Genomic DNA, 15,000 nt, shown 5'->3' with positions numbered 1-15,000 from the left:
ATAAAATCGTATTATTCCTACTGCGAAGTGAACAGCTTTATTAGGTTGCAAGTAAAAAAGGGGAAATGATATTTTTATTGTGTTTATAGAGAAAGATCAGAGCAGCAGCTCACTCGGTTGATCATGGCGCCAGCAACATCAAGGTCGTGGGTTCGAATCCCAGGGAACCAAGCGCATAAACAAATGAAACTCAGAGATGTGTTTGTTTCCAGTTTTGTAGCTTCAGTTGTCATCCAACATTTGTCCCACACGTAATTTATAAAGGCCAGAGTATTGTTCAGGGTCTCTGTAGGGCTTTCAGTATAATGGCAAACATTCACTGAAGTGGCCAAGGTTGGTGAAACTAGTAACTACCTTCATTTATTCACAAATGACTTCCCTAACCATGTCTTGAGCTTTGGGCTGTAATAGTATTTTTATTAAAGAAAGCAAAGACCTAGGAAAGAAGCCAGTGTTTGATTCGATTGGTCATTGAGAGCTGGCACTAAACCAGAGCAGTACCAAGCATATCAAATATTGGCCATTTCTGATGATTAGAGTGACCTCATCCCTGTCAAAGACTACGGTGTTATGGTCCTAAATGTTTTATTTACTATGACTAATCTCCATTGTGGCTTTATTAGCAGTGTTCTGATGCAAAGCATGACTAACAAACAGCATCCATTCAGTCAGTGATTTCATGCATGTTCATTCATTTCCCATGATCCTTCACTCTCACGCATGTGATCTGTGCTTTAGTGGAGGCCACAAACCTCCAGGCTGAAGAACACACTCGAGGGGACGTAGCAGGAAAACCCTCGACTCGGACACCGAAGAAGTCAACATGAAGAAATGAGAGAAGACCAGGTACAAGTTAAGCAACTTTGTTTTTTTATAATCATACATAAGACCGCTTGAATATAGTACAAAGGGTTTGTCCATTACTGCCCCTCAGTGACACTTTAATTTACACAGAAAGTCCTGATCTTACAACCTGTGGATAAAGATCCGAAATATCCGTCTGTCGTTCTGTTTACATCATCATCATCATCATCATCACATGTCCTGGAACCAAACGAGCAGTGAGAATGCGAACCGGACGGGAAGCCGAGGGGAAAGTCGGACCAGGGAGAGAGAGATTTCAAATCATAATGTGTGACCTGAAACGCTAGCAGGAGTTAGTGAGCGCTGCTGATGTTTGTCTCACACACACACCGCTGCCACAGCCGACTTCTGCTTTCAAATGGACCCATTTACTGAAGCCTGTGCCGTAAGAACAACTAAACGGAAAATTAGTTCCTGTACTATGTATACTACGTCAGCGCTGGAGTATACGAACATGTGAAACGCCGCCCGATGCCGTCTTTCTGATTGGATCCACACACGATACCCTGTCTAGAAGATTAAAGTATGAATATCTACTCTCCGTCCCGCTGCAACCCTAGAGTTTTGCATTTGTACTAGCGTCGTCATCGTCGTCAACTACTTTGGCCTGGAAGCACTGATACCCATTGACTACCATAGAGAACTTCCACTGCATGTTACCAAGTTGACGTAAATGTACTCAAAATACCATTAGGAAAAAAGTAGTGAGTTCTAAACTTCCTTTATTAAAAAAATATAAATATGTACATAAATTCTATTTCAGCTATTAAAATGGGGTCACAAAGTAAACACCTGAAGCCTCCGTATGCCGTGACCACAGGAACCCTAAAGAACCGTGCGTCCGCTCGCAACCATCACCACCGCGCACAGACGGACGGACGGAAAGAGACGCGGATTGCTTTAGTAGCGAGAGAGCGTCGTCCGGCCGAGAGGATCTCCGACTGTCCAGCTGCTCTGGGACCAGCCGAGCAGCTCGGGCGTCCGCGTCCACCGTCCCGTGAGAGCGAAATCAACTGAAAACCACCCACGCAGCCGTCTGCTAAGAGCAAATGAAGAGAGAAAGAAAAACAGAGCGACAGAATTTCGCAAGCGATGGCGTCCAGGATTGAGCTCTCCGCCACATCGTCACTTCCAGTTCTGACAGTCGTTTACTGACATGACACACACCTTTGCTTCAAAGTGCAGAACTGCTACATTATTGGTTACAGACATCTATGTTCTATAAAAAAAAACGCCTTTGGTACAATAAATTATCAAAAGGGAGAAAACAAAAGTGGTGTAAAATTCACAGCATCATCATGAAGCCAAATCAAAGAAGCGAAAGGGCCAAAGTAAAACACACATGCCGAGCACAACAGAAGAGCGGGAAGGGACACGGCTCAGTCCTGCGGATCTCTAGAGAAGAAAGGCCTCGGGTCACTGTTCTGTTCTGGCGTGTCATGAATGAAGGGTGTTCGCAAAAATACACGAAAGCTTCGGAAACGTCCGGCTCATCTTCGCTCAGTCCGTAACGATAAGGCCATATTAAAGAAGCGCTGCCCGCGGCGGTCTCGTTGCACTCTGGGAAAGCTCCGCTCGACCGCGTCTGAACCATCTGAGGAGGACAGCCTGGTGTCAAGCCAGCGTTAATCCGGTCAGGAGCTGGCCACCGAGCTCTGCTGCACGCACACGCCCGTCATGGGCGACTCCTCGCGCTCCAGGCCCAGGTGAGCCTCGGCCATGTAGTGGCCCGGCCCAGAGTTCGAGGGGTGGCCCGGCACGCCCGTCTCCTGCCGCGGGTTGGAGAAGGCACCCAGTCCCAAAGTCATGCTGCCGTTGTGGCCGAAGCCCAGGCGGCTCTGGTAGGTGTAGTGATGGTTCCCGGTGGAGGACGAGGATGTGGACGAGGACGAGGCGGAGGAAGACAGCGAGGTCATAGACAGGTGGCCGTGGGTCACCTCCATGGAGTCCTGCGTGGAGGCGCTGTGGGAGGGCGAGTAGAGGCGGGGCCGGGGCCGGGCGGGGCCCTGCGGCGGGTGGTGCTGATGGTGGTGGTGGTGATGGGGGTGCAGAGCCTTGGGCTGGTGCGGCGGCACGTGGAAGGTGGTCTCCTGGACGGGGTGCGTCTCTCCGGCCGCCTGCTGGAGTCCGTCTCCTCCCACCCAACCCAGCGCCGGCACGAAGGCCTGTCTCGCCTGAGGAAGAGCACACACACAGATCAAGCTCCCAGCTCAAACTAAATGGCACTAAACTGTACTAAATGACTGTTTTTCTGGTTGCATTTGCACCAGGAGCAGGAACTCTGAAGTGGCCAACAGTGACATCTTTATCTATCTATTTATTTATTAACATTTTAAAAGGGTCAGACACAAAATTAATTTTTACATGTTGTTTGAACAAATGTTTGTGTACACAACCACCCTATAATGTTAAAAATCCACCCAGTGTTTTTTTTTTTTTAAATCCTGATAACCTCTCTCTCAAATCAAGCTGATCTCTGATTCTTTGCTATGTGACGTCACACAGACCCAGGCCCCGCCCACGATTGTTGATTGACACTAGTGTTTGAGCATAGACCTGCCCTGAGTGATCTGTCATCAGTTCGTCATTGTTTCGACGCTGGAGCAGATATAGACAAGATTGTCTCCTAAGTGACTGAGGTGTTCTGTTGTTGGATGTAATAATGAACATAGCAGTCGTCATATACCGACATCTAAGACGCAGTGGATTACGGTTGTTTGTGAAGGGAATGCGCTCCCGATCTACCTAAATGCATCTATGTTCGCGTGATTCAATCGTGATCCAGCTTCACCTACAGAAGAAGCAAGTATAAGTTGTTTTTTTTTTATAAATCTTTGCAAATCGCTTTTCCTAATAACGTGCTAGTTAACAAGTTCGCGACGAATGCGGCTCAAGTTTACAGTCTCAGAGAACAGCCCGTCACCCCACGGAAGAGAGGCAGAGTTCATTAACATTTAAAGGGACATGCACCGAAACGGCTCGTTGTGAACAGAGCTGTGTTTGACAGGGTAAAGGTGTTTTTTACACTACCACTGAGAAACTTTAACCAAAGTATGTTATAGACTTTGCATTAAGACCCTAATAAATCATATCAACTTGTGGAAGATGACCCCTTTAAAATATTTTTTTTTGTCTATCTTAAAGTTATTATAATTCAGTTCAATTTGGTAACTAAAAATGGGTTTGCTATCAGAATTGACCAGATTTAACTATAAAATGTACACATTTTTCGAGTGTGACCAAGGTGCCATAGTCTCACCAAATCCTGATACTTCAGCTTTACTTCCTGACATAATCCTACACCCTCACTGACTCTGGCTCAGTTGTGTGTGTGATACGGATGTGGCGGGTTGGTGTCTGTGTGGGTGAGGTTGGCACCTGTGGGCAGAGGTTGTGACAGTCCATGCCCATCGCCGCACTGAAGTGTCCTCCGCTGTGCCGGTGCTGATGGGTCGGGTCAGAGCGGGCACGGCCGCTGGTGCTCGTTCCAGACGATCCTCCTGCAGACACACAGCGCTTCGAGTCAGTGATGGCAGAATAGGGCTGGCCGATTATTATCGCCATATAATTTTAAAACAATATGAATAGTTTGATAGTGTTTATGCACCAAAAGCAGAACGAAGCAACGCTACACGGAGCGTTTATCTGCTCGGATCAAAGTTTGAGCTTACAAGTCTCGGTCACACGAGTGCCAAACAGCGCTGTGAGATCCAGTGTGAAGCGAACAACACAAATGACTCGGTGATTTTTAAGCCAGATAAAAGCGCTGCCAAACAGGAGAAAAACTGTTTTTCAATCTACAAATCACCATCATTTCCCATGGATGTACTGTAGTAACACTAACTGCACTGTGGTATTGTGGCAGAACTGTGGGTATCTGTATCGAATTTTATTAATGTATTATTAATGCAGACATGAATTAAATGTATTAAAGGAGTAATGGAATATAATTACAGTATTTTTGTGATTAAGCTATCCACTTGTTAAGTCTGACGTCACGTGTCCCCACTTCCGCGTCCAAACTCTCTATCAGATACCACGAGAAAACAACAAAAGGTGCTGATAAACACTCAGAATGTGATATAATACCACCAAAAAAATTATTATCCTAACCTTTAACTCCATACCGAAATCCCAGATAGCCAGACAGTGAAAATATAAATATAAATAAATATAAAAATGATTTGTGTTTGGGACGCTGTGAGCATGGAGACTGTAGTGTACACTAAGTTTTAAAACGTTTAATATGAATAGACAGTGCTCATAAACTGCTGCTGAGGTAGTATTCTCAAGTGAAGCGAGTTGAGGCTTGGACCCGGAAACAGCGCTTCTTACATCAGCACTTAACAAGCGGATTGCATGCACGCATTTATACTACATGTCTTTAGACTACTGTTTTTCATACAGATACCTAAAAACCATAGAGTTATATTTTTACCATGGTATTAAGGTGATATTTGTGTGGTTTTAACTGTGATTATCATGATTAGGGGGTCGACCGATATGTGTTTTTCAGGGCCGATGCCGATACCGATTATTACAGACCAAGTAGACCGATAACCGATATATTGAACCGATATATATGTCTGGTGTAAAAATGAAAGTGAATGTCAAAATTAAGAATAAAAGTGCGGTGGTGATGGCGCAGTGGATAAGACACATGCCTTTGGTGTGAGAGACCCGGGTTCGAATCCACTGTGAGACACCAATGTGTCCCTGAGCAAGACACTTAACCCCTAGTTGCTCCAGAGGCGTGCGACCTCTGACATATATAGCAACTAAGTCGCTTTGGATAAAAGCGTCAGCTAAATGAATAAGTGTAAATGTAAATAACAAGGGCTCTGACAAAAAAGGCCTTCCCTAGTGTTGGTTGCACTTCTTACTCTTGTCTTCCCCCATGCATCCATCTACAATAAGGGTAATATATAAAGAGAGAGTTAAAAGTGGGGCCACTGCATGCTTCATGATTAAGCCTATGAATACTAAATACTACAGCTAAACAGCTTGGGGAAATGGAAGTATTTGGCTTCAATAATTTACATGTTAGAAATGTATGTGTAATAGCATAACCTCTCATAATTCTTCATTAATTATTTTCGGTTGACTAAATCATAACCTACAAGAGGTGACTATTCAATTCATCATCTAATGCACATCAATTGATTAATTTAAAAAGCGCAATGTATATAATACGTGTAAATAATTTAATTGTCTTCATAGCTCCATTGTAGAAGTTGTGAAGAAGACCGCAACTATTTTAATGAAACTATAACACTAATAGCCTGTTATAGGCTCACTTGGTTCAATAGCCTATTGAAATGTCCCAATTTCCGTCATCCTAATCTAGGTCTATGTGACAGTATCTTAGTCTTGGCCTATGTGACAGTATCTTAGTCTTGGCCTATGTGACAGTATCTTAGTCTTGGCCTATGTGACAGTATCTTAGTCTTGGCCTATGTGACAGTATCTTAGTCTTGGCCTATGTGACAGTATCTTAGTCTTGGCCTATGTGACAGTATCTTAGTCTTGGCCTATGTGACAGTATCTTAGTCTTGGCCTATGTGACAGTAATTTCCATTAGTTTTCATTTACAGAGCAGTGCAAATGAAGGCATAAAACATTAATTTAATTTATCTTTTAATCAAATGAGAGTTGAACTCTATTTTTTGGCAAACAAATGGGTTTACTATTAAAATTAAAACATGTAAGAAATAGTGTATTGTGTGATTGTTCTTTTAAACAAAAGTTGTAATAATTGTAGTAGCATTAGTAAACAAACCGAACTTTTATTTTTTGACAGGTTGCCATGAGGACCTCTAGCCTAGTTTCTGTAGCCTATTTATGATATGACGATCGTTTTACTCAAACAAAACAGTCAAATGCTCATGAAGTAACTCTAAGAGCAGTTCTGGGGATGATGTTCATGTATTTATGTCCTCATTTAGTGACATGGCAGATGCGGAAAACACCGCGAGCGTCGCGCACTTCAGTGTGTGTGTGTGTGTGTGTGTGTGTCAAAACCACGCGTCTGTGCCTTTCACATATACAGAGACACGCCGAACATGCAGAATTCATATTTAAATAGTCTTTTAGCAGCTTAATGTTTACAGATAGTCCATATCATGAGTCGATTTAAGTGTACTGACCTACTTTTGATTAATTCATCCAAACTTTGACTAATTCCGTGACTCCGCGTTATACAGTAAATTCCATTTATATGACTGGATTCCGCGATTCCCCCTGCGTTTCCCCCATCTCGGAAACCATAAATAGATAATATTGAGGTTTTTACAACTTCAGCGTAGTGGATTGTAATTTATTGCAACTTGAGCAAGGTCTGCTGCTGCCTTTGAGAGAGAACTGATGCGTGATGAAGCAGCACCTGTTAGCAAGCGCTTTCGGTGAGAGAGTGCCTTTAGTCTTCCACGTTGATTGGTCGGACTCCTGACTCTCAACAAATCAGATGCGCGGTGGGCGGAGACTGCTCTAGGCCACAGAGTGGTGAGATCCGACAGGCTGCATCAGAGCCAAATAGCGCGTTTCATAAATAATTTTATCGGCACATCGGTTTTGAAAATGACCGATGCCGATTATCATAAAAATGCTTAATATCGGTGCCAATAATCGGCCAGGTCGATAATCGGTCGACCCCTAATCATGATTTAAATGTATGCTACTATGGAAGTAGTAATGATAATTAAACAAAACAAAAAATTATAATAAAATAAAAACTCTGTCAGAACACTTACATTTCACCATATAAAAATGAAGTTGCTACAATTTTTTACTGATTTTGATGAACAAAAATTTCCATTTGCATCCTAACTCAAGCTGCTACTATCAAATGTGCATTTCTAAGAGACAAAAAAGTAATATTAATATTATCACGAAACACAAAACTGTTTCTTAATTTGAAACAATAGCACTCATTAGAACATGCAGAAACTAAGAAATACATTTTTCTCTCAAGATAAAAATCTGGCTTTAAGCTTGAATAAATAAAGATTTGACATTTATTGTGATAATTATATTGTTTAGATTGGGCCTATGGCAGAGCTCACGATCTCTCTGACCTGAGCTGGAGGAGGTGCTGGACGTGGTTCCGGACGACTGCGACTGCTCCAGCGCCGGACTCGTGGACACGCTGCTGCTGGTGTTGGTGCCTTCGTCTGCGGTCTTCTTGAAGAAGCTGTGCTGCAGCGCGTAATACGGCTGGATGCGGGTCTTGGGGTCGTAGTCCAGCATCCGCAGGATCAGGTCTTTGAACTTCAGGTAGTCAGCGACGGCGTGGCCCGACTCGCCAGCTCTCCGCCCGCCGGGGCCGCCCGCCTCCACGCCCAGAATACTGTGCAGCTTCCGGGAGCCTGCAGGTTTATACTGCGCACGGGAGACAGAAGAGTCAGCATCACCGCATCAAACAGAGACAGCCGGCAGATCAACGCAAAGAAAGAATCGCACCCTTTTGCCATCTTTGGTCTTCTTCACACACCACGTGCTGTCAGACATCTTCTCAAAGAACTTCCTGGCTTTAGGCGCCTGCTCCAGAATATGATTGGGAGGGACGCCCAACACCTCCACGATTTTATTCATCTGGTCGATCTGCCAACAAAACATCCATCACAAACAGTAAGAAGATGACCACAGCAACATAAAGATGTGTTCATGCTGGCCGGGTCAGAGCAGTGGTTCAGATTTTAACTTGCCCTGACAAAATTTGAAAATTACGCAAAAAAAGTTGTTTTCATTGTTTTTGTATTCCAATAAATAAGGTTGATATAACACCAAAATTTTAGATACTAGTGAAAATCTGGATTCTCAATTTCGGTACCACAGCAAACACTGCTAGGCTTTACTGATATAAAGTTCAAACGTTATTAAGTGAATAATAAACTAAATAAAATATGAATAAATTGAAATACAAACAATATCACCAATACGACTGAACAAAGATTCAAATGAAATTTCAATGATTTTTCTCTGTCTTCTGTTGTTTGGTTAACATTAATTGACAGATTATTAGGCTGCTGTCACTTTAAGACTGAATGCATGAATCCAACTGTTCACATTCATTTAAGAGAAACAAGTGTTTAATAAGGATACTTGTCAAGATGGACATTTTGACATAGCATATACTCCGTGAACATGATGCAGATTTTAAATTAATAGACAACCTGGAACAGTAAGACGTTTCTGTGTTTATCAGACCAGTTTCATTTCTAAGGCAGCAACATCCTTCAGTATCACTGCCGTAATGTTTTGTTTCCGCTGAATTGATTTAATCTGACAACAACTTTTACAAATATACATCTGTGACTAAGCATGAGCAGAGGGCGAAGGCTGGGTTCAGATCAGGACTCACCTCGTTAGCGCCGCTGAACAGAGGCTCTCCGGTGTGCATCTCCACCAGGATGCAGCCTAGAGACCACATGTCGATGGCCAGATCGTACGGCATTCCCAGCAGCACCTCGGGCGAGCGGTAGAACCGGCTCTGGATGTACTGGTATATCTGAGTACACACGCAGCCGTGTTAGTGATTGAGGCTTGAGTAGGGATGGGTGACATGGGCTTAAAAATGTATCACGATAATTTCTGGTATTTATTGCAATAACGCTATCAATGACGATAATTCAGGGAATCCTGTTTCTTTAGAGAAAAGTATTATCTTTCCTATTTTTTACCCAAAATAAGGTGCTGTGAGCATTACTGAGTACACACGTAACATAATGACTGTTTAATTCATACTGGAAGCCGGAGGGCGCTCTTGCGCAGAAACTACACTAGAGCCCTGAACAGGCCTCAAATCTCTTTTTTTTTCTCCCAAATTAGTTTTTTTAAAGTAACGACCAAGCGGCCAGCGGCAGACATGTGAGTTGATAAGCCAATGTCTGATCAATTTAGCATTCTCAAATCATCACGACTTGCCTAAAATAAAATCTATAGATATAAAACAGTTCAAGCATATAACAATGTTTAAACGTTAAAACTAGATATATGGGTGCTGTTAGGCACTATATCCAATAGTTTGTGCAGAGAGTGAAGCTGAAGTGTGCTTTGCAGGACATGGAGATGCCAACGCGATCACTTGCATTTTTTTTCAGTGGAAACAACTTAAAATATGCCATAATTTTTGCTCATAAAAGTAAGCGTAATACATCATTCAGAACTGTAAAGGGTCTACTTTTATTTGTGTGCACTCACAATATCAACAAAACGTTGTGCTTTTATAAAATAAAGAAAACAAACATGATGTGCTTTCTGCTGTCTCGTCTTGTGCAGGAGCGCTTCACAAAAATGAAATGAAAACGTCGGGGCCCAGGCTGAAATGCAGGGCTCTAAACTACACATTAGGTGGTAAAGGGTGGTGATGGCGCAGTGGATAAGACACATGCCTTTGGTGTGAGAGACCCAGGTTCGAATCCACTGTGAGACACCAATGTGTCCCTGAGCAAGACACTTAACCCCTAGTTGCTCCAGAGGCGTGCGACCTCTGACATATATAGCAATTGTAAGTCGCTTTGGATAAAAGCATCAGCTAAATGAATAAATGTAAATGTAGGAAGTTGTGGCCTAATGGTTAGCGAGTAACTAATGGTTTTAGTCTAAAAGGCTAGTAGCAGGACTGTAAAATGAATAGATATGATTATGATCATTTGATAAAATGAAGAGAGCGTGCCGTAGTACAGATCATTTGACTTTGTTGGCTGTTTCCGATCCCGGCATGGAGACCGCTGAACGCGCCTCTTTAAATGGTTTCATGGCACTCGTTGTTGTATTTTAAAACACAATCACAATGTTTGCAATTGACATTATTGGCATTTAAAATAAAATGATCCCACACGTAACTGCAGCTCATGGTGCTGCGCCGTGCGGTCAGAGAACCGCTTCTATCGGTGGTGCTACGGAAAACACTGCTGCTCACATGAAACATTTTAAGCCCGGTACACACCAAGCTGACTTCAAAGAACTAGCGGCGATGAAAGGCGACGGCGTTGTCGCTTCGCTTCGGACAAAAAAGCTCTACGTGAACATACCACACAGACTTCAGCCGACTGCAAACTGAACACGTGCGTTCTGCGCCAGTGTGAGAGCAGTTAGCGGTCTATTTCAGCAGATATCAATAGTAAATATTCGTTATTCAAACGCAGAAACTGAAACAAAGACATACGAGTTAAACGCAGATATATGAAATGTAAACAAAGCAGCGCTTGCTTACCGCTTTGAATATCTGTAACATTGACAACTTTCATTATTTTGAGCAGCTCATGTTGTTATGAAAACATTCGCATATTGGAATGCTTGGGCAAGATCATGTCACATCAAAAAACAGCCTTGTGTCTATGCCGCCTTCATTTACTTGCCCGTGTTCATCACTTTCCCTTTAATTCTCCTGCACGAAATTGTTCGCTAAACTGAACAACCAATCAGAGTTCTCTCTCTCACCGACGGTCTACGACGGCCCGACGCCTACGACGGCAAACTACCGCCGATGTAAGCCCGACGAGTGGAACGCGCCAAACAAACTAGCCCGACCGTCAGTTGCAGTCGGCCCGTCATCAGCTTGGTGTGTATACACACACACACACACACACACACACACACATCTCTGTCCTGCTGATCTCCTGCAGCCCTGTCGAAGCCCGGTATGAAACAATTATATCTGGGAAATTATAATTAAACATGACTTAGTTACTAGATTTCAATACAAAAATTTTATTGTTTCTATTTTAATGTACTTTTAAAGTTTGGATCACATTAAAAGCGTAATTTGTACGTTAGTGTATTATTTCCAGCCTCATCACCGTCACTCACAGCCATTTGCACGTGTTTTGCGCATGAGCCGCACGCACCCCAAAATTAAACTGCTTAATCGTCCATCGATAGCTTTAATCGATTGCATCTCTTAACGACAATTAATCGATCGTGGATTAGTCGTTGACATCCCCAAGTCAAACACAAACGGACTCAAATCAACAGGGAAATGACAGAATAACAGAACAAACGGCGGATCGCTCTGTCTCACCCGCTGTCCCAGCTGACAGGAGCTCCCGAAATCCACGATCTTGATGGCGGATCTCTTGGGGTTGCAGAGCAGGATGTTCTCGGGTTTGAGGTCACAGTGGATGATGCTCAGCTCAGGCGTGGCCAGGAAGAGCAGCGCGGTGCACAGCTGCTGAGCAAACTTGCGCGTCAGGTTCAGAGACACGCCGCGGAAATTCGTGTTCCTCAGCAGGTCGTACAGGTTATAGGACAACATCTCAAAGACCAGACACAAGTGGTTCCGGAACATGAAGTGGCGTTTCAGATGAACTGGAGGATAAAGAAAGACAGAATGACGTTACTGAGTGTAATGCTTGACTGATGACAGAGAAATGAACGTCTCCAAGGCTAGACAGCACACTAAGATAGGGCTGCACGATTAATCGAATGCGATAGTCATGAGCATCTCGTCAGTAAAGACGGTTCTGTGATCTGAAGTAAATCTTCATCATGATTTCAGATAGAGCTGTGTTTACTACACAGAGCCGTAGTTCACTGAAAAGCTGCGCAAGCTTGATGATATCGTCTGAGTGGTTTTGTGCAGTTTGTCAGTGAACTACAGCTCTGTGTAGTAAACAGTTCTATCTGAAAACACACGTGATGGAGATTTACTACTGATCACAGAACCGGCTCTTCTGACCAGATGCGCACTGGATATCGCATGCGATTTATCACGCAGCCCTAATCTACAGCCATATATATAAAAGATGACAAAAAAAATCAATATCTCTGCTAACTGGCACTGCTTCTGTCTGGTAAATTTTTCTGTTTTTCCTCATTGTTAGGTTCCTTTGAATGAAAGCATCTGCTGATTGATTCAATGTACACATAACGAACATATCAGCCACTGGAACTTATAAAACACCTGATACCAGATACAACACCAGTCTCTGCTTTCTCATAAATATATGATCAATACCTAATATAATTTATAAGAGATCTCATTGAAAGAGAAACTCTTCAATGGTTTTGTGTAAAAACATTCTATGGTTGGTCTGTGAGGAACAGTATCAGGCACAGAAAGACTTGATGATGATATTGTACTTGTTAAGCACCTGTCCACAGACAGACAGGAGCCAGTTTGTGTGAGAGAGGGAACCCATGATCATGACCCTGGAGTCACACGCTGGGACCCTGGCCTATATTTTTAAACATTTATAGTTGACCAGCACACCATCTGCCCTAAATAGAGCGATTCGTTCCTCTCCAAACGCTGATTCCTACACATACAACAACATCACAAAGACATTTCAGAGAATATGTGCTCATGCTCGCTCGTATTGCATACAAAACCAACACGAAGGCAAAATATTCGAGAGCAGAAGAAATCTGGCTCCCTATGGGAGCTTTCTAAGAATTTAACTTATTTCCATCGCTTCGGAAACGTCCTGATCTTTTCTACGACTACAGGAGCTGTGAATATGGGTCACACATTACCGATGTAGTACTTCATCTCGGTGTCGTGTTTGTTCATGAGCTCCAGCAGTCGGACTTCAATCTGAGCCTGATTCAGAAAGGCCTTTTTATTCTTGATGATCTTGATGGCGACCCACTCCTGCTCCACTCGGTCATACGCCTTCACCACCTGCCAGCAGAGGGAGACAAACACACGCGTCAGACCAAACAAAAAACACCGGCCGATTCTTAACTAGTGCATCAGAGAGACACTGACCTGACCGAACGAGCCTTTGCCTATTAAAGAATCGATCTCATATCTGTCCATCCATTTCTCGCCATTTTTAACAATGTAGTCAAAGTTGTCATCATCGTAACCGTCGTTGTAAATCTTCCTCTCCTTCTTGTTGCTGGAGTCCTCGCCCTGACCCTGTTGGTGACGACGCTTCTTTTTTGCATAGTAAACCTGCGAACAAAGGGCAAAGCCTGAGAGGAGCGACCCGAAAGAGCTGCGGATGCAGGGCCCTATGACCTCCACCTTATCCACATTATCATCATATCACACACACAGAAATTAAAGGTCTTCATGGCAACCTGTCAAAATAAAAGTCTCGTTTAAATGGAAGAAATTGAGACAGACATATATGTGACCATGGACAACAAAACCAGTCATATGGGTAAATTTAAATTGAGATGTATTCATCATCTGAAAGCTGAATAAATAATCTTTCCATTGATGTATGGTTTGTTATGATAGGACAATATTTGTCTGAGATACAACTATTAGAAAATCTGGAATCTGAGGGAGCAAAAAAATCTAAATATTGAGAAAATCTCCTTTAAAGTTGTTCAAATGAAGTTCTTAGCAATGCATATTACTAATCAGAAATGAAGTTTTGATGTATATACGGTAGGAAATTTACTAAATATCTTCATGGAACATGATCTTAATATCCTAATGATTTTTGTCATAAAAGAGAAATGTATAATTTTGATCCATACAATGTATTGTTGGCTATTGCTACAGATATACCTGTGTTACTGATGACTGCTTCTGTGCTGCAGGGTCAGATATTACTATTGTACAGCAGAGTGTACTTCTCAGTGTAATAACAGCACTAATAACAATAAACAATTCTTAAAACTTTGAAGAATAATCACATTTTTATTCATTTTAACAGTATACGTCTCGTGAAGCACTTTGTTTTGCCAAAATAATGAAAGGAATTGTTTATTTTACTTGATTAAACAATGAATAAAAATGTTAGTTTCATGCCTTCATCTGATTGCCAGAAAAGTTAAAATACACAACACAGAATTTCTGGGGGGAAAAAGCATTTTATAGGGCCCTATTATTGATGCTTTATATTTATATATATAAATTCAGTGGATCAGATGAGTTTTAATTAGAAAAATTTATTTTAATCTTTATCGCATTCCAACTAAAATAATATGCATTTCGAGGGAAATAAAAACCAAATTTGGGGCAAAAACAAAATGGATTTCATAGGGCCACTGCTGCAAGTGATGCATTTATTCAAGCAACAAAGTCAATAAAACATGTTTCTTTAAATCAGCATGCGCTCACTAACAGCTGCACACAGTCTCGCGAGTGACGCACCTCATTGATGTGTTTGTATGTTTTGATCAGTTCGATGGAGAGTTTTCTTAAGGGCGCAGTCGCTGGATCCCGGAAACACTGAG

At 42.5% G+C, this 15,000-nt stretch overlaps 1 protein-coding gene and 1 long non-coding RNA gene across 4 annotated transcripts in view; one reads left to right on the top strand and one right to left on the bottom strand.

Moving 5' to 3' along the window:
• The window catches only part of LOC306865516, a 10,547-nt gene extending 396 nt beyond the window's left edge, over positions 1-10,151 (top strand). Inside the window, exons 2-3 of the long non-coding RNA XR_013783871.1 lie at positions 739-846; positions 7,903-10,151. This is a non-coding gene — a long non-coding RNA (uncharacterized lncRNA). The remainder of the gene's footprint in view (positions 1-738; positions 847-7,902) is intronic.
• The window catches only part of dyrk1aa (dual-specificity tyrosine-(Y)-phosphorylation regulated kinase 1A, a), a 17,290-nt gene continuing 3,134 nt past the window's right edge, over positions 845-15,000 (bottom strand). Inside the window, exons 5-13 of one of the 3 annotated variants that reach the window (XM_079410165.1) lie at positions 14,918-15,000; positions 13,574-13,762; positions 13,339-13,486; positions 11,885-12,171; positions 9,224-9,370; positions 8,323-8,463; positions 7,938-8,241; positions 4,124-4,364; positions 845-3,038 (exon numbers count right to left, since the gene is read on the bottom strand). The exon at positions 14,918-15,000 is cut by the window's right edge and continues 37 nt beyond it. In XM_079410165.1, the coding sequence (XP_079266291.1) occupies positions 4,162-4,364; positions 7,938-8,241; positions 8,323-8,463; positions 9,224-9,370; positions 11,885-12,171; positions 13,339-13,486; positions 13,574-13,762; positions 14,918-15,000 (1,502 nt within the window). In that variant the 3' untranslated portion in view covers positions 845-3,038; positions 4,124-4,161. Of the gene's footprint in view, positions 3,039-4,123; positions 4,365-7,937; positions 8,242-8,322; positions 8,464-9,223; positions 9,371-11,884; positions 12,172-13,338; positions 13,487-13,573; positions 13,763-14,898 lie in introns of all 3 variants that reach the window. The other 2 variants (XM_079410163.1, XM_079410164.1) reach the window with 2 other exon arrangements.

The sequence above is a fragment of the Barbus barbus genome (assembly GCF_936440315.1).
Source record: "Barbus barbus genome assembly, chromosome: 47".
Taxonomy (NCBI): domain Eukaryota; kingdom Metazoa; phylum Chordata; class Actinopteri; order Cypriniformes; family Cyprinidae; genus Barbus; species Barbus barbus.
Note: the sequence above shows the minus strand (reverse complement) of the source record. Positions and strands in the feature narration are given on the sequence as shown.